At 48.5% G+C, this 23,043-nt stretch overlaps 2 protein-coding genes across 2 annotated transcripts; one reads left to right on the forward strand and one right to left on the reverse strand.

The window, feature by feature from the left end:
- Positions 1–2,044: 2,044 nt before the first annotated feature.
- LOC116988320 lies at positions 2,045–9,047 on the reverse strand. Its single transcript, XM_033044914.1, has 2 exons — positions 8,673–9,047; positions 2,045–2,450 (listed from the first exon to the last, which is right to left on the reverse strand). Exons 1-2 carry the CDS (start codon positions 8,970–8,972, stop codon positions 2,100–2,102), a joined length of 651 nt encoding a protein of 216 aa, XP_032900805.1. The 5' UTR covers positions 8,973–9,047; the 3' UTR covers positions 2,045–2,099.
- A 2,651-nt stretch (positions 9,048–11,698) lies between these two features.
- LOC116988323 (dynein light chain Tctex-type 1-like) lies at positions 11,699–22,588 on the forward strand. The gene is made up of 5 exons (XM_033044916.1): positions 11,699–11,883; positions 13,008–13,049; positions 14,116–14,239; positions 14,972–15,049; positions 22,343–22,588. Exons 1-5 carry the CDS (start codon positions 11,719–11,721, stop codon positions 22,411–22,413), a joined length of 480 nt encoding a protein of 159 aa, XP_032900807.1. The 5' UTR covers positions 11,699–11,718; the 3' UTR covers positions 22,414–22,588.
- The last annotated feature ends 455 nt before the right edge of the window (positions 22,589–23,043 follow it).

Raw genomic sequence — 23,043 nt, forward strand, 5'->3', positions numbered from 1 at the left:
CTGCCCTCCTTCCGACGGCCCCTCATCCCCCCACCCCCCACCCCCGTCCTTTCTCCCCTCACCCCCCTTCCTCCTCTCCCCACCTCCTCCAACCTTTCCCCAGCAGCTGAAGTCCATCGGCAAACACAGTCAGTCCTCTTTCAGTGTGTGTGTGTGTGTGTGTGTGTGTGTGTGTGTGTGTGTGTGTGTGTGTGTGTGTGGGTGTGGGTGTGTATGTGGGTGTATGTGGGTCTGTGTGTGTGTCAGTTTGTGTATGTGGCACCGTATGTGTGTGTGTGGGTCTGTGTATGTGTGTGTGTGGGTGTGTATGTGGGTCTGTGTGTGTGTCACTGTGTATGTGGCACCGTATGTGTGTGTGTGGGTCTGTGTATGTGTGTGCGTGTGTGTCTGTGTATGTCAGTATGTGTGTGTGTCAGTGTGTGTGTGTCAGTGTGTATCAGTGCGTGTGTGTGTGTGTATCAGTGTGTGCGTGTGAGTGTATGTGTTCATTTAATTGCAGCTCGCCCCAACTCCAAGCAAGGAAGTAATTTTCAAAGACATGGTTAGCATTTCTTTGATGTGAATGTTGCTAAAAGCCGCAGCGCTGTGTGTGTGTGTGTGTGTGTGGCCACACTGCTGCACATCTCATTAGGTTACATTCGCTGCCCGCTCTCAGGAGAGCACTGCTGGGCCTGCCTGATGATCACATTCACGTTCCCTTGGGACCGTTTTTCCACCGAGATCCCTCCCTCTGGTGTCACGTTTCACTCTACTGCTTCCCTGACACCCCTTTGTCCTCTTTTGTGACCCTCCGGTAAACGCGACAAAAATGAACCTAAACCCCTTGTCGTCCTGTTTAAGAAGGAACTGCAGATGCTGGAAAATCGAAGGTAGACAAAAATGCTGGAGAAACTCAGCGGGTGCAGCAGCATCTATGGAGCGAAGGAAATAGGCAACGTTTCGGGACGAAACGTTGCCTATTTCCTTCGCTCCATAGATGCTGCTGCACCCGCTGAGTTTCTCCAGCATTTCTGTCTACCCTTTCGTCGCCCTTTCATCTCTGCCCTTTGTCCATCCAGATAGGAGCAGAATTAGGCCATTCGGCCCATCAAGTCTATTCCGCCATTCAAACATGGCTGATGTATCTTTACTAGCTATCTTATACGATCATTACTAAACTATCTATGTTTACTGGGTCAACATATGATGAGCGTTTAACTGCACTGGGCCTGTACTCGCTGGAATTTAGAAGGATGAGGGGGCCATCATTGAAACTTACCGAATAGTGAAAGGCCTGGATAGAGTGGATGTGGAGAGGATGTTTCCACTAGTGGGAGAGTCTATGAACAGTGGGCACAGCCTCAGAATTAAAGGATGTCACGTTCCTTTGGGAAGGAGATGAGGAGGAATTTATTTAGTCAGAGAGTGGTAAATCTTTGGAATTCTTTGCCACAGAAGGCTGTGGAGGCCAAGCCAATGGAGGCAGAGATAGATAGATTATTGATTAGTACGGACGTCAGGGGTTATGGGGAGAAGGCATGAGAATGGGGTGAGGAGGGAGAGATAGATCAGCCATGATTGAATGGCGGAGTAGACTTGATGGGCCGAATGGCCTATTTCTGCTCCTATCGCTTATGGACTTAATAGCCCTGTCCCACGTACAAGTTCATTCCAAGAGCTCTCCCGGGTTAAAAAAAAATCAAACTCGTGTTAAGCACGGAGAATGAACGTAGTGGGTACGTCGGAGCTCGGGGACGTCTCTTAGCGCTAACGGCAGGTAAGCACGGGAAGGCTCGTGAAGATTTTTCAACATGATGAAAAATGTCCACGAGAGCCCCGAGTACCGACGAGTGGCCATTACCGTAAATCTCCGAGTTCGAATCAGGGCAAACTCGGGGAGAACTCTTGGAATGAACTCGTACAGTGGGACAGGGATGGCCATACCATTGCCACTCTCGAACGCAGTTACAGCGTGCTAGCAGAATCCTGGCCGATACATGTCTTATGAACTAAACAAAAACTCCATCAGCCTCCAGGCAGCAGAGATCACACAGACGCATTTTTCGTTCACATTTTATTCATTCTGGAACAACTTTTGGGTGGGTGGGGAGGGGGGGGGGTTAATATTCCCATCTCCGCACGGTTGTGCGCAACACTGGGCTCCCTCGCTCGTACTCTGTGAAGGGGGAGCCCGACCTGGAGCCGTCTCGACATTGGCAGCAAGTGTACTTGCAGTGTTGCGGGGGCGGCTGCACGGCTCGCTGCATGCTCAGCTGATCCAGAACATACACCACGATATCTTCCACCGCCATCAGCTTGCTTTCCACCACCCGCAGCCTCTTCGCCAGCTTCTCCTGGGCAAATATTTCTCTGCACAAGCAGTGGACATCCCTCTCGGATAGAGCCTTATTGGCGCTGTTGCCACAAGCCAACAACCTCCGGCTGAAATGTGTAAACTTCTTACAGAGCATCTAAGAAAAAAACAAGAAGATTCAAGTTCAGGTTCAAGTGAGTTTATTGTCATGTGTCCCTGTATAGGACAATGAAATTCTTGCTTTGCTTCCGCACACAGAACATAGTAGGCATTTACTCCAAAATAGGTAAGTGTGTCCATATACCATAATATAAATATATACACACATGAATAAATAAACTGATCAAGTGCAAATAACAGAAAATGGGTTATTAATAATCAGAGTTTTGTCCGAGCCAGGTTTAATAGCCTGATGGCTGTGGGGAAGTAGCTATTCCTGAACCTGGTTGTTGCAGTCTTCAGGCTCCTGTACCTTCTACCTGAAGGTAGCAGGGAGATGAGTGTGTGGCCAGGATGGTGTGTGTCTTTGATGATACTGCCAGCCTTTTTGAGGCAGCGACTGCGATAAATCCCCTCGATGGAAGGGAGGTCAGAGCCGATTGAACCGTGTTTAAGAAGGAACTGCAGATACTGGAAAATCGAAGGTACACAAAAATGCTGGAGAAACTCAGCGGGTGCAGCAGCATCTATGGAGCCGTGTTTGATTCCTTAATCGGTATCCAACTGACTGTAGGCTCGTTATTACCTGAAGAAGGGGCTAAACCCGAAACTTAGAAACATAGAAACATAGAAATTAGGTGCAGGAGTAGGCCATTCGGCCCTTCGAGCCTGCACCGCCATTCAATATGATCATGGCTGATCATCCAACTCAGTATCCCGTACCTGCCTTCTCTCCATACCCTCTGATCCCCTTAGCCACAAGGGCCACATCTAACTCCCTCTTAAATATAGCCAATGAACTGGCCTCGACTACCCTCTGTGGCAAGGAGTTCCAGAGATTCACCACTCTCTGTGTGAAAAAAGTTCTTCTCATCTCGGTTTTAAAAGATTTCCCCCTTATCCTTAAGCTGTGACCCCTTGTCCTGGACTTCCCCAACATCGGGAGCAATCTTCCTGCATCTAGCCTGTCCAACCCCTTAAGAATTTTGTAAGTTTCTATAAGATCCCCTCTCAATCTCCTAAATTCTAGAGAGTATAAACCAAGTCTATCCAGTTTTTCTTCATAAGACAGTCCTGACATCCCAGGAATCAGTCTGGTGTACCTTCTCTGCACTCCCTCTATGGCAATAATGTCCTTCCTCAGATTTGGAGACCAAAACTGTACGCAATACTCCAGGTGTGGTCTCACCAAGACCCTGTACAACTGCAGTAGAACCTCCCTGTTCCTATACTCAAATCCTTTTGCTATGAAAACTAACATACCATTCGCTTTCTTCACTGCCTGCTGCACCTGCATGCCCACTTTCAATGACTGGTGTACCATGACACCCAGGTCTCGCTGCATCTCCCCTTTTCCTAGTCGGCCACCATAGATAATAGTCTGCTTTCCTGTTTTTGCCACCAAAATGGATAACCTCACATTTATCCACATTATACTGCATCTGCCAAACATTTGCCCACTCACCCAGCCTATCCAAGTCACCTTGCAGTCTCCTAGCATCATCCTCCCGCAGCTAACACTGCCCCCCAGCTTAGTGTCATCCGCAAACTTGGAGATATTGCCTTCAATTCCCTCATCCAGATCATTAATATATATTGTAAATAGCTGGGGTCCCAGCACTGAGCCTTGCGGTACCCCACTAGTCACTGCCTGCCATTGTGAAAAGGACCCGTTTACTCCTACTCTTTGCTTCCTGTTTGCCAGCCAGTTCTCTATCCACATCAATACTGAACCCCCAATGCCGTGTGCTTTAAGTTTGCAAACTAATCTCTTATGTGGGACCTTGTCGAAAGCCTTCTGGAAGTCCAGATACACCACATCCACTGGTTCTCCCCTATCCACGCTACTAGTTACATCCTCGAAAAATTCTATAAGATTCGTCAGACATGGGAAAAAGAACCATCTTCAGACTAGGTAGACAAAAAATGCTGGAGAAACTCAGCGGGTGAGGCAGCATCTATGGAGCGAAGGAACAGGCGACATTTCGGGTCGAGAACATCCGCCTATTTCCTTCGCTCCATAGACGCTGCATCACCCGCTGAGTTTCACCAGCTTTTTTATCTACCTTCGATTTTTTCGCATCTGTTCGAAGGGTCTCGACCTGAAACGTCACCAATTCCTTCTCTCTAGAGATGCTGCTTGTCCCGCTGAGTTACTCCGGCTTTTTTAAGTCAAGTCACTTTTATTTCTATAGCACTTTTAAAAAACAACTCTCGTTGGCCAAAGTGCTTTACATTGGTGGAGGTACTAACAGTCTGAAGAAGGGTTTTGGCCCGAAACGTTGCCTATTTCCTTCGCTCCATAGTTGCTGCTGCACCCGCTGAGTTTTTCCACCATTTTTGTATACCTAGCGTTATACAACAGTGGTTCATAGATTAAGTACATACATAAATACATACATATAGCCCTCACTCAGAGGACGTCAAGAAAGGCTTGAGCGTAGAGATGAGTTTTAAGTCTCGGCTTAAAGGAGTCGATGGAGGGGGCAGTTCTGATGGGAAGATGTCTATCTTCGGTTTATCCTTTGTGTCTATCTTCGGTTTAAACCAGCGTTTCCTGCACGTTGTGTTGTTTTATGTTCTCTGTGAACCAATCCCGGGGTGTTTGTGTGTGGGACAGGTTGTGAGTTGTGAGGGGTGGGGGTAGCCCTTGGGCGGAGGGGGGGTGGGGGGGGTCTGCTTTGACCTGGTTGGCGCTGTGCATCACTAGGGCATTCAAACAGATTGTGTGTGGAGCTGTAAGGCTTCAAGTACACACATTATAACCACATGAGCACACACATACACTTGGAAACGTCACGCTAATTGGAAAGGACGTGTGTGATAGTGCAGGTGGAGACTGGCAGGAAGAACTCACGACACGGCAACTGTATAAACAAGTCCAGTCAGCAGACCCACGCCAAGATTGTTAAGGGCTTGGACACGCTAGAGGCAGGAAACATGTTCCCGATGTTGGGGGAGTCCAGAACCAGGGGCCACAGTTTAAGAATAAGGAGTAAGCCATTTAGAACGGAGACGAGGAAACACGTTTTCTCACAGAGAGTTGTGAGTCTGTGGAATTCTCTGCCTCAGAGGGCGGTGGAGGCAGGTTCTCTGGATGCTTTCAAGAGAGAGCTAGATAGGGCTCTTAATGATAGTTGAGGCAGGGGATATGGGGAGAAGGCAGGAACGGGGTACTGATTGGGGATGATCAGCCATGATCACATTGAATGGCGGTGCTGGCTCGAAGGGCCGAATGGCCTACTCCTGCACCTATTGTCTATTGTCTATTGCCAAGCCCTTCCCTGACTCTAAATTACTGAATGAGGAATTCATGCCCATTAGCCTTCCATACCTTTGTTTCCTCTTTCGATATCTCATCGCCCTCTCCCCTGACTCTCGGTCTGGAGAAGGGTCTCGGCCCGAAACGTTGCCTATTTCCTTCGCTCCATAGATGCTGCTGCACCTGCTGAGTTTCTCCAGCACTTTTTGTCTACCTTCGATTTTCCAGCATCTGCAGTTCCTTCTTAAACAACTATAGCTATAGGATCTTTGCTGACAACCGCCTGCCCGGCTCAGTGAAGCTGAATCAGTTGAGAAAGATAACCAGTGACACCGGAGCGGCATGAGATGAAGGAGGCTCTTTGTTTCCCTTGCCGCTCCCCCACCCACCCAACCCCCAAGGCCAGGAAGTCACTCAGACTGCAGGGCTCAGGTGTATAAACCTGCCCAGCCGACAAACAAGCCCTTTAACCAATGTAAAGCACTTTGGCCAACGAGTGTTGTTTTTTAAATGTGCTATAGAAATAAAAGTGACTTGACTGGACTTGACTTCAACCATGTTAACCAAAGATCCTATAGCGGAGCTATAAGATCTTTGATGTTAACAGCATCACCATCAACTGTGCAACTCCTCACCCTTCTGTCGTGGGGTAGACTGACTCCCCTCTCCCCCCCTCCCTCCCTCTTCTCCCCCTTCTTCTCCCCCACTCTCTCCCCCCCTCTCCCCCCCCTCTCCCCTCCTCCACCCCCCCCCCCCCCCTTTCACCCCCCCAATCTTTGCACATCCTCAATCCTGGACTTTAATTTCATGTTTCTATGTGCCTTGTGTTTCATGAGTGTTGCCAGAACAACTTCCCTCCTGGGATACATAAAGTTCTATCGTATCGCATTGTGTCGTAGTTTTTAGTTTAGTTTAGACACGGTGCAGTTACAGGACCTTCGGCCCACCGAGTCCGTGCCGACCAGCGACCCCCGCGCACTCCTACACGCACACGGGACAATCTACAATTTTACCGAAGCCAATTAACCTACAAACCCTGTACGTGTTTGTAGTGTGGGTGGAAACCGGAGCACCCGGAGAAAACCCACGCGGTCACGGGGAGAACGTGCAGAAACTCCGTGCAGACTGGCTCTACCGCTGCACCACTGTAGATGGGTTCATCACGTTGTGCCAAGGTGAAAAGCTTTTGTTTTCATGCTATCCAGTCAAAGAAAAGCTGACATTATTACAATCATAGGTACACAAAATTGCTGGAGGAACTCAGCGGGTGCAGCAGCATCTATGGAGCGAAGGAAATAGGCGACGTTTCGGGCCGAAACCCTTCTTCAGACTGATGGGGGGTGGGGAAAGAAAGAAGGAAAAAGGGAGGAGGAGGAGCCCGAGGGCGGGCGGATGGGAGGGTGGGAGGAGACAGCTAGAGGGTGAAGGAAGGGGAGGGGACAGCACAGGCTAGCCAAATTGGGGGAATTCAATGTTGATGCCATAAGATGCTGCCTGGCCTGCCTGAGTTACTCCAGCAATCATGCCGTTCTCAATGTATTGATATAGGATAAACGGAGCAACATTTTGTGCAAGATGTCCCACTCCCTGACTCAGTCTGAAGGAGGGTCTCGACCCGAAATATCACCCATTCCTTCTCTCCAGAGATGCTGCCTGTCCCACTGAGTTACTCCAGCATTTTGTGTCTATGTTTAAGGGGTTAACTCTGGGGGAAGCTGTTCGAGTCCCTGCCTGCATTCCAGCGGCTCTGGTTCATGCATGAGGCGACCCCCACCTCATTCTGCTCCTCGGTGGGAAGACCCCTGCCAAGCGGGAGTCTATACTGGCCGGGGAAAGGGTGAAGTGGGACTGGGATAGTGTGGGGGTGGTGGGGAGAGGGGTGGTGGTTGGGAGGGGGGGGGGGGGGGGGGGGGGGGCAAGCGCAGGCTGTGATCATTAATTATGCCGCTGAGATCTGCCGTGATCGAAGGCCGCTGTTCTGTGTGGGTCTGAAGGGTTTGTATCTGTGTAGGAAGGAACTGCAGATGCTGGTTTACACCGAAGATAGACACTAAGTGCTGGAGTGACTCAGCGGGTCAGGCAGCACCTATGGAGAACATGTCCTCCAGATATGCTGTCTGACGCACTGAATTACTTCGTCACTTTGTAAACCAGCATCTGCTGTCCCTTGAAGTCTTAAGTCTGAAGAAGGGTCTCGACCCGAAACACCACCCATTCCTTCTCTCCAGATATACTGCCTGTCCCGCTGAGTTACTCCAGCATTTTGTGTTTGTCTTATGTTTTGTAAATGTCTTACTTATTGCCAGGAACAGAAAGAAGCTATCAATTCCTCACAGCGCCAGACTGGGTTCGATCCCGACCTCGGGTGCTGCCTGTGTGGAGTTTGCGCGCTCTCCCTGGGACCGCCTGGTTTCCCTCCTACGACGCAAATTGTTATACATCTACCCCTGAGTTCAACAAGCACACAAACTTACATGTCTATATACTTACTATCCTTCTCTCTGTATAGCCCTTGCATTTACTCCTTCTCTCAATATACTCCTTCCTCTCCACTCTCCTCGCTACACTCCTCATCTCTATACATTCGTTCTCTCTCCCTACGCTCCTCTCTCTGGGAGGAAACCGGTGCTCCCCGGAGTAAACCCGCGAGGTCCCGGGCAAACTCCACACACACACACACACACACAGCCAGAACCCCCGAGGTCAGGATGGAACCCGGGGTCCCTGGCGCTGTGAGGCCGCTGCCTCGAGGGTTTCAGTCGAGGGTTTAGGCAACGTTTTGGGCCGAAACCCTTCAGGTAGGAAATAGGTAACGTTTCGGGCCGAAACCCAAGGGGTTTCGTCCCGAAACGTTGCCTATTTCCTTCGCCCCATAGATGCTGCTGCACCCGCTGAGTTTCTCCAGCACTTTTGTGGGCAAACCCTACAGCGGCGAGAAAGACGCTATCTGTAACTCACCTCCAACCTAGAACGAATGTTGCTTCTCTTGAGGTTAAAGAGGCCGATGAAAAGCAGGACTATGAGGCAGGCGGTGAGCGCGGCTGCCGCCGGGGAGCTGGCGAGAAGCTCAGCGTGAGGTTTGCCGGCCACGGGTGCTTTCGAGAGAGGCGAGGCACTGTGGCAGCCGGCCCCGCCCGTGAAATCGTTGGGGATGTTTTCTGTCCGGATCTGAGACCAGGTGGAGGAATCCTTGGGTTTGCATCCATTCGAACCGGCCGCACACTTCGAATTGAAGAGATCAGAGGCGAGTTTGGCCATTTTCAGGCTGAAGGAAGACAAACTGATCAGACGTCAAAGGCGGCCTCAGAAACACTAGTGCACACTCTCTCAAACACCGCGGTCCTGGACAATGGGAACAATCGGTGTTTTGTGAGGTGGATCACAGTCATCAGATCTTTGTGATGTTCCCTTATTATGCATTCAATTGCAACTCATTTGAATACCGATTTCTGATTTTGGTTTAGAAAGACAGGGTGGAAACAGGGTGTTTAAAGAAGGAACTGCAGATGCTGGAAAACCGAAGGTAGACAAAAGTGCTGGAGAAACTCAGCGGGTGCAGCAGCATCTACGGAGCGAAGGAAATATGCAACGTTTCATAGAAACATAGAAAATAGGTGCACGGGTAGGCCATTCGGCCCTTCGAGCCTGCACCGCCATTCAATATGATCATGGCTGATCATCCAACTCAGTATCCTGTACCTGCCTTCTCTCCATACCCCCCTGATGCCTTTAGCCACAAGGGCCACGTCTAACTTAAATATAGCCAATGAACTGGCCTCAACTACCTTCTGTGGCAGAGAATTCCACAGATTCACCACTCTCTTCTCCATACCCCCCTGATGCCTTTAGCCACAAGGGCCACGTCTAACTTAAATATAGCCAATGAACTGGCCTCAACTACCTTCTGTGGCAGAGAATTCCACAGATTCACCACTCTCTTCTCCATACCCCCCTGATGCCTTTAGCCACAAGGGCCACGTCTAACTTAAATATAGCCAATGAACTGGCCTCAACTACCTTCTGTGGCAGAGAATTCCACAGATTCACCACTCTCTGTGCGAAAAATGATTTTCTCATCTCGGCCCTAAAAGCCCTCTTATCCTTAAACTGAGATCCCCCCTCAATCTTCAAAATTCTAGCGAGTACAAGCCGAGTCTATCCAGTCTTTCTTCATATGAAAGTCCTGCCATCCCAGGAATTTTGGTTTAGAGAGACAGGGTGGAAACATGGTGTTTAAGAAGGAACTGCAGATGCTGGAAAATCGAAGGTAGACAAAAGTGCTGGAGAAACTCAGCGGGTGCAGCAGCATCTATGGAGCGAAGGAAATAGGTAACATTTCGGGACGAAACGTTGCCTATTTCCTTCGCTCCATAGATGCTGCTGCACCCGCTGAGTTTCTCCAGCACTTTTTGTCTACCTACGGGTTTATACTTGCACAAGTTTGTTTTTAAAACCTAGCCTTGCGACCCACTGACCGGCTCTGGGATACCTCCCTAACTGGTGGAGTTGCTTCCTCACCGCCAGAGTCCTGGGTTCGGGTGCTGCCTGTGTGGAGTTTGCACGTTCTCCCCGTGACCGCGTAGGTTTCCTCCGTGCGCTCCGGTTTCCCCCCCACATCCTAAAGACGAGCGTGTTTGTCGGTTAACTGGCCCCTCTGTATTTTGCCCCCCCCCCTAGTTGTGTGTATGGGGAGTGGATGCGAAAATGGAAATAACAGAACTAGTGTGAACGAGTGAAGGGTGGTTAGCACGGACTGGGTGGGCCGAATGGCCTGTTCCCATGCTGCGTCTGAAGAACCGTTTCGGCCCGAAACGTTGCCTATTTCCTTCGCTCCATAGATGCTGCTGCACCCGCTGAGTTTCTCCAGCACTTTTGTCCACCAGGGTGGAAACAGGCCCTCCTGCCCACCCGAGTCCGCGCCGACCAGCGACCCCCAGCTCACTAACGCTATCCCACACACACTAGGGGGCAATTTACAATTAATACCAAGCCATTCTGTACGTCTCTGGAGTGGTGTGGGGAAACCGGAGCGCCCGGAGAAAAGCCACGAGGGTCACGGGGGAGAACGTACAAACTCCGTACAGACAGCACCCGTGGTCAGGATCGAACCCCTTTGTAAGGCAGCAACTCTACCGCTGCGCCATACGTTTAGTCTATAGTTTATTGTCACGTGTACCGTGGCACAGTGAACGGCGTTTCTGTTACCTGCTAAACCAGTCAGCGGAAAAAACTATACGTGATAGGTAGACAAAATCCAGTACAGGATACTGAGTTGGATGATCAGCCATGATCATATTGAATGGCGGTGCAGGCTCGAAGGGCCGAATGGCCTACTCCTGCACCTATTTTCTATGTTTCTATGTTTCTAAAATTGCTGGAGAAACTCAGCGGGTGCGGCAGCATCTATGGAGCGAGGGGAAAATCACGGCTATACGTGATAAATGGAATAAGGTTTAGACCCGGATAGTCACCTGTCCACTACCTCCACCGATGCTGCCCGACCCGCTGAGTTCCTCCAGCACTTTGTGTGTGTGTGTGTGTGTGTGTGTGTGTGTGTGTGTGTGTGTGTGAGTGTGTGAGTGTGTGAGTGAGTGAGTGAGTGAGTGAGTGTGTGAGTGAGTGAGTGTGCGTGAGTGCGAGTGTGAGTATGAATGTGAGTGAGCGAATGAGCGAGTGTGCGTGGTGTGGGTGTGAGTGTGAATATGAGTGGGAGTGTGTGAACGTGGGTGTGAGTGTGAATATGAGTGGGAGTGTGAGTGTGAGTGTGAGTATGTGGGAGTGAGTATGAGTGCGAGTATGAGTTAGTGTGTGGGGATGTGAGTGTGAGTGTGTGTGGGTGTGAGTGTGAGTGGGTGTGAGTATGTGTGTGTGAGTGTACGTGGGTGTGAGTGGGTGTATGTGGGAGTGAGTATGAGTGTGTGTGAGTATGTATGAGTGTGAGTGTGAGCGGGAGTGTGAGTGTGTGTGAGTGTGAGTTGCAACAGGTACCCGTCCCGGGACGAGGATGAGTGAGGCGGGCCGGTCTGCTTTGCAGGGAGGGATGTGTCCACCAGTGCCTGTCCTGGCCTGGCCCGGCCCAGCCCGCTGTGGCTCCTTGGTGATTGCCTTTGTTGTGGTAACGGCGGGACTGCAAGGAGCGGCCATGGATGAGTTTCAGCAGGCGGAGGAGGTAACTGCCAAACTGCGATTAAACTCTTTCTTTCGTACGTTCGAGAAACTCGCTCCAGCTTCAAAAGCGACGATTGTGCACGGGCGAGGAGAGAGTGGGTCTTTGGTTGCAAGTTGCTCTGGTTATTGTCTAAACCCCTGGCCCCGGTACAGAGCGGCGCATCGGAGGGCTGGGAAACAGTGTAGACAAAAGTGCTGGAGAAACTCAGCGGGTGCAGCAGCATCTATGGAGCGAAGGAAATAGGCAACGTTTCGTCCCGAAACGTTGCCTATTTCCTTCGCTCCATAGATGCTGCTGCACCCGTTGAGTTTCTCCAGCACTTTTGTCTACCTTCGATTTTCCAGCATCTGCAGTTCCTTCTTTAACCCAATATCTGGAGTCTGTACCCGTAGTCTGGGCCTGGATGTAGTACTCTAGGTAGACCATCACTCAAGACGGGACAACGTTTACATTTTTATCAAGCCAATTAACCTACAAACCTGTACGTCTTTGGAGTGTGTGGGAGGAAACCGAAGATCTCGGAGAAAAACCCACGCAGGTCACGGGGAGAACGTGCAAACTCCACACGGACAGCACCCGTAGACGGGGATCGAACCCGGGTCCCCGGCGCTGCATTCGCTGTCAGGCAGCAACTCTACCCGCTGCGCCACCGTGACGTAGCCAATAAGTGCAGGAGTAGGCCATTCGGCCTTTCGAGTCCGTGCCCAGGAGTCCTGGGAGAGGTTGGGATGGGGTGGGTGGGAACCAGGAGAGGAAGATCAGTGTAGGGGGAGGGGGAGGGGGAGGGGGGGGGGGTGGGAGTGGGAAGGCTGGGGGGAGCAGTTTGTAAAAGGGGGCAGAGAGTGGGGGTGGAGGGGAGGGGATGGAGGAGTGGGTGAGGGGAAGAAAGTGGATGCAGGATTATGTGTACAGGTGTTGAGGTGGTGAGATATATCTGTGTGTGTGTGTGTGTGTGTGTGTAGTAGTGTGTGTAGTAGTGTGTATTAGTGCATTAGTGTATATTAGTGTGTATATGTATGTGTGCGCTTAGTAGTTCACACTGCATGAGACAACGGGGTAGCATTAACTCCAGACATGTTAAACTTGCATCATAGTGACCAGGTTCATTCCTATCTTCCCCGCAGGTTGCCTTTGTCGTTGACGACATCAGCACCATCATTAAAGAAGTGAGTGCCGCTGAATGATGGAGTCATGCAGCACGGAAACAGGCCCTTCAGCCCATCCAGCCCATGTTGACCAACATGTCCCATCTACACCAGTCCCACCCGCCCACATTTGGCCCATATACCCCTAAACCTCTGCACGTACCTTTCCAAATGACTGTTCAATGTTGCTCTGACCTCCCCACCATCGAGGGGATTTATCGCAGTCGCTGCCTCAATAAGGCTGGCAGCATCATCAAAGACCCACACCATCCTGGCCACACACTCATCTCCCCGCTACCTTCAGGTAGAAGGTACAGGAGCCTGAAGACTGCAACGACCAGGTTCAGGAATAGCTACTTCCCCACAGCCATCAGGCTATTGAACTCAACTCAAACAAAACTCTGAACATTAATAGCCCATTATCTGTTTATTTGTACTTTATCTGTTTTATTTATCCATGTGTGTGTGTATATTTATATAATGGACACACTGATCTGTTCTGTAGTCATGCCTACTATATTCTGTTGTGCTGAAGCAAAGCAAGAATTTCATTGTCCTATCAGGGACACATGACAATAAACTCTCTTGAATCTTGAATCTTTCGTACCGTCTGAAGAAAGGTCTCAACGTGAAATGTCACATATCCCGCCCCTCCTCTCTTCTAGTATTATCCCCCCCCCCCTCCCCACAATATGTCTGAAGGATCCTGACCCAAAACTCCAGAGATGCTGCCTGACCTGCTGAGTTACTCCAGCACTTTGTGTCCTTTCCTGTATTGACTGGCATCTGCAGTTCTTTGTTTCTACATTTTGCCTCAACTACCTCCTTCACAAGTGATAGGTGCAGAATTAGGCCATTCGGACCATCAAGTCCACTCCGCCATTCAATCATGGTTGATCTTTCTTTTCCTCTCAACCCCATTCTCCTGCCTTCTCCCCATAATCCCTGACACCCGTACTAATCGAGTGGTAGCTCGTTCCATACACCCACCACCCTCTGAGTGCTTTGACTCCATTTCTGAGCCAGGTTTTCCTTGACCTGCTGATCATTTTTCATTCTGTTGACGTCTCCTGGGTTAATATTACAGGCAGTGGAAAACACCATAGGAGCAAATGCCTATCAGCACAATAAGGTGAACCAGTGGACATCTTCAGTGGTGGAGCAGTGTCTGAACCAACTTACCAAGTTGGCCAAGCCCTTCAAATATATCGGTGAGTTCTTTACATCTCATAGTTTGTATTTCTGACACTGAATCTCTATCATCCAGCCTTTATACTTTAGACTTTAGAGATACAACGCAGAAACAGGCCCTTCGGCCCACCGACCATCGATCCCCGTATACTAAAATTATCCCACACATATTAGGGACAATTTACAATTTTTACCAAAGCCAATTAATCTACAAAACTTTGGAGTGTGGGAGGAATCCGGAGCACCTGAAGAAAACCTCTCTTTGGACTCTGCTGTTCAGATCAATTACCTTTAATCAATAAATATAATTGATGAAGGGTTATTGATTAGTTTGGTTTTGGTTTAGTTCAGAGATACAGCATGGAAACAGGCCCTTCGGCCCACCGAGTCTGAGCAGACCACACTCGTTCTATCCTGCACACTCAGGATAATAATAGAGGCCAATTAACCGATAGACCAGCATGTGTTTGGAGTGTGGGAGGAAACTGGAGCCCCCGGAGAAAACCCACGCAGTCACAGGAAGAACGTACAAACTCCGTACAGACAGCACCGGTAGCCAGGATCGAACCGGGGTCTCTGACACTGTGAGGCAGCAACTCTACCGCTGCACCACCTTGCCGCTCAGTTTCTGTGTTTTCTGGTACCACAGATGTTGCCTGACCTGATGAGCTTTTCCAGAATGATTTCATTTCAGATTTCCAGCGACTGCAACAGTTTCTGCCTTTCACGATTTTTCTCCTCCCATTTTTCAGTGACCTGTGTTATAATGCAGAAGAATGGAGCGGGCTTACACACTGCCAGTTCGTGCTTCTGGGACAATTCCATGGACGGTAAGAAAGAACAAACTTCACCCATTGCTATTGGGAGTCAGTTCTCCCGAGTTTTCCGCTGATCCGAACTCGGAGAATGTCCGTAGCGGGTCCGTAGGAGTTCGCGGATGTCTCGTAGCGGCTCGTACCAGTAAAAAGTAACTATTTTTTTCATCACGTGTATTTTTGTACTCGTGGACATTTGTTTGCAGGGATGAACAAACGTCACGAGTTTAGCGGATGTTCCGAGTACCTACCGTTAGCAGCATTACGAGCCGCTACGAGACATCCACGAACTCCTACGGTCCCGCTACGGACATTCTCCGAGTTCGGATCAGGGGAGAACTCTTGAATTACCTCGTACAGTGGGACAGGGGTTTAAAACTCAGCGGGTCAGGCAGCCTCTCCGGAGATGACAGATCGGTGACCTTTCAGGTTCGAGATCCTTCTGCAGACGGATGGGGGGGGGGGGGGGGGGGGGGGGGGGTGGAAGAAAGGCTGGGAGGGGCAGGACAGAGCATTATTGGGTCGGCACAGACACGTGTGTTTTTCTTGATAGGGCAGATGTTTGGATCAAAGGCCGGATATTGGAAAACAAAAAGGTGTGAAAAAGATGGATTGGAAGGTTGCAAATTGTGAAGGAGGGAACTGCAGATGTGCTGGTTTACACTGAAGAGAGATGCAAAGGGCTGGAGTAACTCAGCGGGACAGGCAGCATCTCTGAAAGAAATGGATGGGTGACATTTCAGGTTGGGACCCTTCTTCAAACCCAAATCGAAAATTGTGAAGCCAGAGGAAGGAATGTAGGAGGGGGACGAGAGAAATGGGTGTGAGTCTAGTTGGGGGCACGGGGTGTGGGGGGGGGGGGGGGGGGGGGGGGGGGAGCATCATAATACGTTCAACAACAGAAGCTTTGTTCAAGAAGGAACTGCAGATGCTGGAAAATCGAAGGTACACAAAAATGCTGGAGAAACTCAGCAGGTGCAGCAGCAGCATCTATGGAGCGAAGGAAATAGGCAACGTTTCGGGGCTGAAACCCCTTGGGGGTTGGGGAGAGGGAGACTAGAGATATAGAAGGTTAAGGTGTGAAAAGGACAGATCAAAACAGCCAATGACCAAAGGAAATCGTTCATTGTTGGCTGAGCGGAAGGACTCCACGACGTTTCGGGTTGAGACCCTTCCTGAGACTGAGAATCGGGGAGAGAGGAAACTAGAGATATGGAAGGATAAGGTGTGAAAATGACAGATCAAAGCGGGCAATGCACAAGGAAATGTAGAATGGTCATTGTTGGCTTAAGTGTGAATGGGCTGTGTTAGATTGGGAAACATTACAAAATAGGCTGTAGACAAAAATGCTGGATAAAACTCAGCGGGTGCAGCAGCATCTAAGGAGCGAAGGAAATAGGCAACGTTTCGTGCCGAAACCCTAAGGGTTTCGGACCGAAACGTTACCTATTTCCTTCCTGAAGGGTTTCAGCCCGAAACGTTGCCTGTTTCCTTCGCTCCATAGATGCTGCTGCACCCGCTGAGTTTCTCCAGCATTTTTTGTGCACCAACAACTGAATCTTGTTGGTTGAGTTATAGATGTGCAAGTTGCTCCCAGCTCTGCACATGGTGTTTATGAAAAGCCCCCGCTGCAGTTTAAGCAACATTTATGAATTGTAGAACATGCTGTTTCAACCAATGTTGGTCGTTGCCTCGAGTTACTGCCTGGCAATGTCTTGACAAATGGGCAGAGTAAAATATAGGCCATGAAGCATCGATCCCTTTGCAGCGGGGTACGGTGAATTATTAAACAGCCAGAAACTGTGTAAACGTCTCAAGGTCTGTACGGACAAGAATGAGAATGGTTATTCAACCGTTACAATCATTGTGTGCTTTGTGTAGATCGTGGACATTTGAGACCATCCAGGGTATCTGTGCTCCCACTGAACATAGAAACATAGAAAATAGGTGCAGGAGTAGGCCATTTGGCCCTTCGAGCCTGCACCGCCATTCAATATGATCATGGCTGATCATCCAACTCAGTATCCTGCACCTGCCTTCTCTCCATACCCCCTGATCCCTTTAGCAACAAGGGCCACATCTAACTCCCTCTTAAATATAGCCAATGAACTGGCCTCAACTACCTTCTGTGGCAGAGAATTCCAGAGATTCACCACTCTCTGTGTGAAAAATGTTTTTCTTATCTCGGTCCTAAAAGATTTCCCCCTTATCCTTAAACTGTGACCCCTTGTTCTGGATTTCCCCAACATCGGGAACAATCTTCCTGCATCTAGCCTGTCCAACCCCTTAAGAATTTTGTAAGTTTCTATAAGATCCCCCCTCAATCTTCTAAATTCTAGCGAGTACAAGCCGAGTCTATCCAGTCTTTCTGTCACTGTCGAACATGTCACTGTTCCACCTCACTCCATCTTGAATTTCTTCCCGAGACAGTAGCAATTCAGTCCGTTCAGATCCACAGGAGTCAGCACCCTGTTAGCAAAGATCATCCTTCACAAATCATCCTTCACAGGGAAAGGGTTGAACATCAAGTTTTGTGGCGATGGAGTAGATGTCTGAAGAAGGGTCCCAACCCGAAACGTCACCTATCGATTTTCTCCAGAGATGCTGCCTAACCTGTGGAGTTACTCCAGCATTTTGTGTCTGTATTAAGTTCAGTGGCAAGATTGTCAGTTTTCAGACCTTCAGAGAAGTCTTGACCTTGGAGTCTTGTTGGCAGCGAGAAGGCAAGAGAGTTTGTAACGAGGCACCTTCACCCCAGTACAGAGCATCTTCTCTGCTCCTCTCTTTCCTGCTCCAGTTGGGAACGTTCAGTGTTTGGGAACATGGAAACATAGAAACATAAAAAATAGGTGCAGGAGTAGGCCATTCGGGCCCTTCGAGCCTGCACCGCCATTCAATATGATCATGGCTGATCATCCAACTCAGTATCCTGTACCTGCCTTCTCTCCATACCCCCTGATCCCTTTAGCCACAAGGGCCACATCTAACTCCCTCTTAAATATAGCCAATGAACTGGCCTCAACTACCTTCTGTGGCAGAGAATTCCACAGATTCACCACTCTCTGTGTGAAAAATGTTTTCCTCATCTCGGTCCTAAAGGATTTCCCCCTTATCCTTAAACTGTGACCCCTTGTTCTGGACTTCCCCAAAATCGGGAACAATCTTCCTGCATCTAGCCTGTCCAACCCCTTAAGAATTTTGTATGTTTCTATAAGATCCCCCCTCAATCTTCTAAACTCTAGCGAGTACAAACCGAGTCTATCCAGTCTTTCTTCATATGAAAGTCCTGACATCCCAGGAATCAGTCTGGTGAGCCTTCTCTGTACTCCCTCTACGGCAAGAATGTCTTTCCTCAGATTAGGAGACCAAAACTGTACGCAATACTCCAGGTGTGGTCTCACCAAGACCCTGTACAACTGCAGTAGAACCTCCCTGCTCCTATACTCAAATCCTTTTGCTATGAATGCTAACATACCATTCGCCTTCTTCACTGCCTGCATGCCTACTTTTAATGACTGGTGTACCATGACACCCAGGTCTCATTGCATCTCCCCCTTTCCTAATCGGCCACCATTCAGATAATAACATTGATTAAACACAACAACGAATAAGCTCTGAGCTCTTAATTGCAAAAGACTATATTATTTGTTATTTCAACTCTTTTTGTTATTTATTGAACTTTTTTTTCTCTTCCCCCGTTAAGTACTATGTTTACATATTCACATATTCACGTATTCTTCATACTGAAGAAGGGTTTCGGGCCCGAAACGTTGCCTATTTCCTTCGCTCCATAGATGCTGCTGCACCCGCTGAGTTTCTCCAGCTTTTTTGTGTACCTAAGGAACTGCAGATGTTGGTTTAGACACAAGGACACACAGAGTGCTGGAGTAACTCGGTGGGTCAGGCAGCATCTCTGGAGAATGTGGATGGGTGACGTTTCAGGTCGGGACACTTCTTCTGAGATGCTGCCCGACCCTCTGAGTTACATCCAGCACTGTGACCTCAGATGGGAACAATGTCTAAGGCTTAGCCATGTTCACATTAGATGCTACATTGTCCAGCAGGGTGCACTGTCAGATTGTTAGGAGCCAGGAGTCTAGCTCCCCGTCAATCCCTTCCACAGCTTCAGATCATAAAAGATTCATCATGATCCATCTCAGACAAGGACCGGTGGTGGAACAAGACCCTTTGCTAAACAGTACACTCACCCGCCTACATGGCCAGCTGTGAGTGGGGGGTGGGGGCTGCGGGGGCAAATTGACCATAGCTTATCAACACCAGTCATAAGATCTTAGATCATAAGAGATAGGAGCAGAATTAGACCATTTGGCTCATCAAGTCTACTCCAACATTCAATCACGGCTGATCTATCTCTCCCTCCTAACCCCATTCTCCAGCCTTCTCCCCATAACCTCTGACACCCGTACTAATCAAGAATCTGTCTACCTCTGCCTTAAAACAGTTTTTATCCACGAGTAGTTGCTCTACTCAAGAGCCAAAAATCTGTAGCCTCCCTTTGACCTGGTATTTTGTTGGTTCACATGCTTGATCAATGGTGTTTTTATCATTAATGTTTTATTATTATTAATATTTATTGTTTTCTGTGTCATTCATAACTGTCACTGTATGTCACGTTGTTACTTGTGGGCGGAGCAGCAAGGCAAATTCCTTGTATGTGAATACTTGGCCAGTAAACTTACTTACTTACTTACTTAAAAATATCCACTGACTTGGCCTCCACAGCCTTCTGTGGCAAATAATTCCACAGATTCACCGCTCTCTGACTAAAGAAATTCCTCCTCATCTCCTTTCGAGAAGAATATCCATCAATTCTGAGGCCATGACCCTCTAGACTCTCAAAACTAGTGGAAACATCCTCTCCACATCCACTCTATCCAAGCCTGCCTGATCAATCAATCAATATAACACTTGCATTGATGTAGCAGGTTTCAGAATGAGGACACGGACATGGTGGGCCAAGGGATCGGTTTCTGTGCTGCACAGCTCTGTGACCTATTGTGCCCCATACCAAAGGGGGACTATCAAAATATTATTTATAATGTCAGAATGTGAACCATCCTCTCACCAACTAGAGAGCGCTCCTGACCACCCATCTACCTAATTGGAGACCCCATACTATCTTTGATCAGACTTTATCTTGCTCTAAACTTTTTACCCTTTATCCTGTATCTGTACACTATGGACAGCTTGATTGTAATTATGAATTATTAAATTCAATTTCCACTGATTGGACAGCACACAACAGGAAATATTTTCACTGTATCTCAGTGCACGTGACAATAATTAAACTTAATTAAGAGGAACCCAATCTCATAATTTAGTTGTTGTTAAGAGATTCACCAGGAATCGCTGATTCAGTAAGATAGACACAAAATGCTGGAATAACTCAGTGGGACAGGCAGCATCTCTGGAGAGATTTCGGGTCAAGGCCCTCTTTCAAACTGAAGAAGGGCCTCGACCCGAAACGTCACCCATTCCTTCTCTCCAGAGATGCTGCCTGACCCGCTGAGTTACTCCAGCTTTTTTGTGTCTATCTTCGGTTTGAACCTGCATCTGCAGTCCCTTCCTACACATCACTGATTCAGCAGCCAGACAGGAAACATTCTAGCTGTCCTTCACAAGGGGCTTTGGTTTAATGTTTCATCTGTGCCACTCCCTGGCCACTGCATTCTGCCTCTTCAGCTCTGGGTCTAACAGGCAAAAATCATCTCTGTTCTGGGTCTAACAGGCCAAAACACCTCAATAGTCAATTGTGCTTTATTAGTCACACGTGTAACTGCACGGTGAAATTGTTTTTGCATATATTACACTTGCGGGCACCACCATTTTTGGAGCCATTATTCAAGGTCTAATGTCCAGTCGGCCCTCGCGCTCGATGTTCTGGAGCAGTTCCCACAAACTGACATCCCCCTCCTCTCCTCCCGGCCATCTTAGTGTCCCTGGGGATGCCTCCTGCAGCCATCCTTGAAGGCGCTGGAGGTATTACCCCTCTTCACCCTCCCACCGGCCCTTGCCCCTCACGGCTGACGTCTCCAGCTCCGCACCAATTCCATTGGGTATTCAGGGTAATGCCGAGGTCTCATCACCTTCGATGTTACACCATGAGATGAGACGTCTCATTATTCCCTTCACCTCAGCTTGTTCTAAATATCAGCCATGATCACATTGAATGGCTCGAAGGGCCAAATGGCCTACTCCTGCACCTATTGTCTATTGACTAAATGAGCAAGACAACTTAGTATTTGATTACAGTTTTGAATACATTGTCAGCCAAAATGTTTAGTGCCAAAAGGAAACCAGAGTAAAGAACACACCAGGACACGGGTGCCAGGGGTTACGGGGAGAAGGCAGGACCATGGTGTTGAGAGGGAAAGATAGATCAGCCATTATTAAATGGCGGAATAGATTTTATGGGCCAAATGGCTCCTTCCTATCACTTATGAATTTATGAAAAAAAATAAACTTTCCTAAGCACAGTAATCTTGAAGGAACAAAGTAAAAACCAAGATGAATCTTATATGTTCATCTTTCTATCTAATATAGTCACTAGCTCCACTGTGGGGCGTGCAGGCACGGTGGTGCAGCGGTAGAGATGCTGCCTCACAGCGCCACAGACCCAGGTTTAATCCTGACTACGGCGCTGTCTGTACAGAGTTTGCACGTTCTCCCTGTGACCGCGTGGGTTTCCTCCCACACTCCACTCCAAGGAGTGGAAAAGGCTGTAAAAAGTTGTAAACACTGCCCAGGCCATCAGCGGCTCTGACCTCCCTTCCATCGAGGGGATCTATCGCAGTCGCTGCCTCAAAAAGGCTGCCAACATCATCAAGGACCCACACCACCCTGGCCACACACTCTTCTCTCCGCTGCCATCAGGTAGAAGGTACAGGAGCCTGAAATCTGGTACATCCAGGTTCAGGAATAGCTGCTTCCCCACAGCCATCAGACTATTAAACACAACTTCAAACAAACTCTGAACTATAGCCTATTGCACGTTATCTGTTTATTTATGTGTATATATAAGGTCTATGCTATATAGACACACTGATCTTTTCTGTATTTATGCCTACAATGCTCTGTTGTGCTGCAGCAAGCAAGCATTTGATTGTCCTATCTGGGACACATGACAATAAACTCTCGTGACGACTTGAAATGCAGGTTAATTGGCTCTTGGTGTAAAATTGAAAACACCTAGTGGGATAGTGCTAGTGTTGGGCACGGACGCGGTGGGCCGAAGGGCCTGTTTCCACTCTGTATCTCTGAAGTCAAAAGACTTTTTTTCACTTTCAGGAAGTTGCACAGTGCGGTGGGAGAACAAGACTATGTACTGTATTGTGAGCATCTTTGGTCTTGGTGTCTAGGGCTGGCTTCACCGACTGCTACATGTTATGTGTGAACTACTTCAGTCATTTTCAGAATTGTTCTTTGAGCGTCCCATAGCAGGATTAATTGAATATTAAGTGCTGATCTCCATCAATAACGCTGTATTGTATAACTGTAACTTGGCAACTGTATAAAGTGGATGTAACATGAATGGCCTACTGAAAATCATTGCAATCCAATTATTCAAATGTTATACCATTGGTACTAATCTGTTAAAACAATGTTCGGGGAAGTACTAAGGCAGATAAAAATGCTGGAGGAACTCAGCGGATGAGGCAATATCTATGGAGCGAAGGAATTGGTGATGGTTCGGGTCGAGACCCTTCTTCAGACGGAAGTACTTAGGGGAACTATTGTTCAATTCAATTGCTCACTTTGTGTAAAGGTTGATGTATTGAAACTTAATCTTACCATTATTCCGACTCATTTGTATTACCCAAACTAAACTTGCTACCAAATAAAAGTAGAGAGATATCCCTGTGTATGGGATTGTTAAATTGGGTGATTGGGAGATACTAGAAGAGAGGAGGAGCTGGATAGAAACATAGAAAATAGGTGCAGGAGTAGGCCATTCGGCCCTTCGAGCCTGCACCGCCATTCAATATGAT

Source organism: Amblyraja radiata, chromosome 27 (assembly GCF_010909765.2).
Source record: "Amblyraja radiata isolate CabotCenter1 chromosome 27, sAmbRad1.1.pri, whole genome shotgun sequence".
NCBI lineage: Eukaryota > Metazoa > Chordata > Chondrichthyes > Rajiformes > Rajidae > Amblyraja > Amblyraja radiata.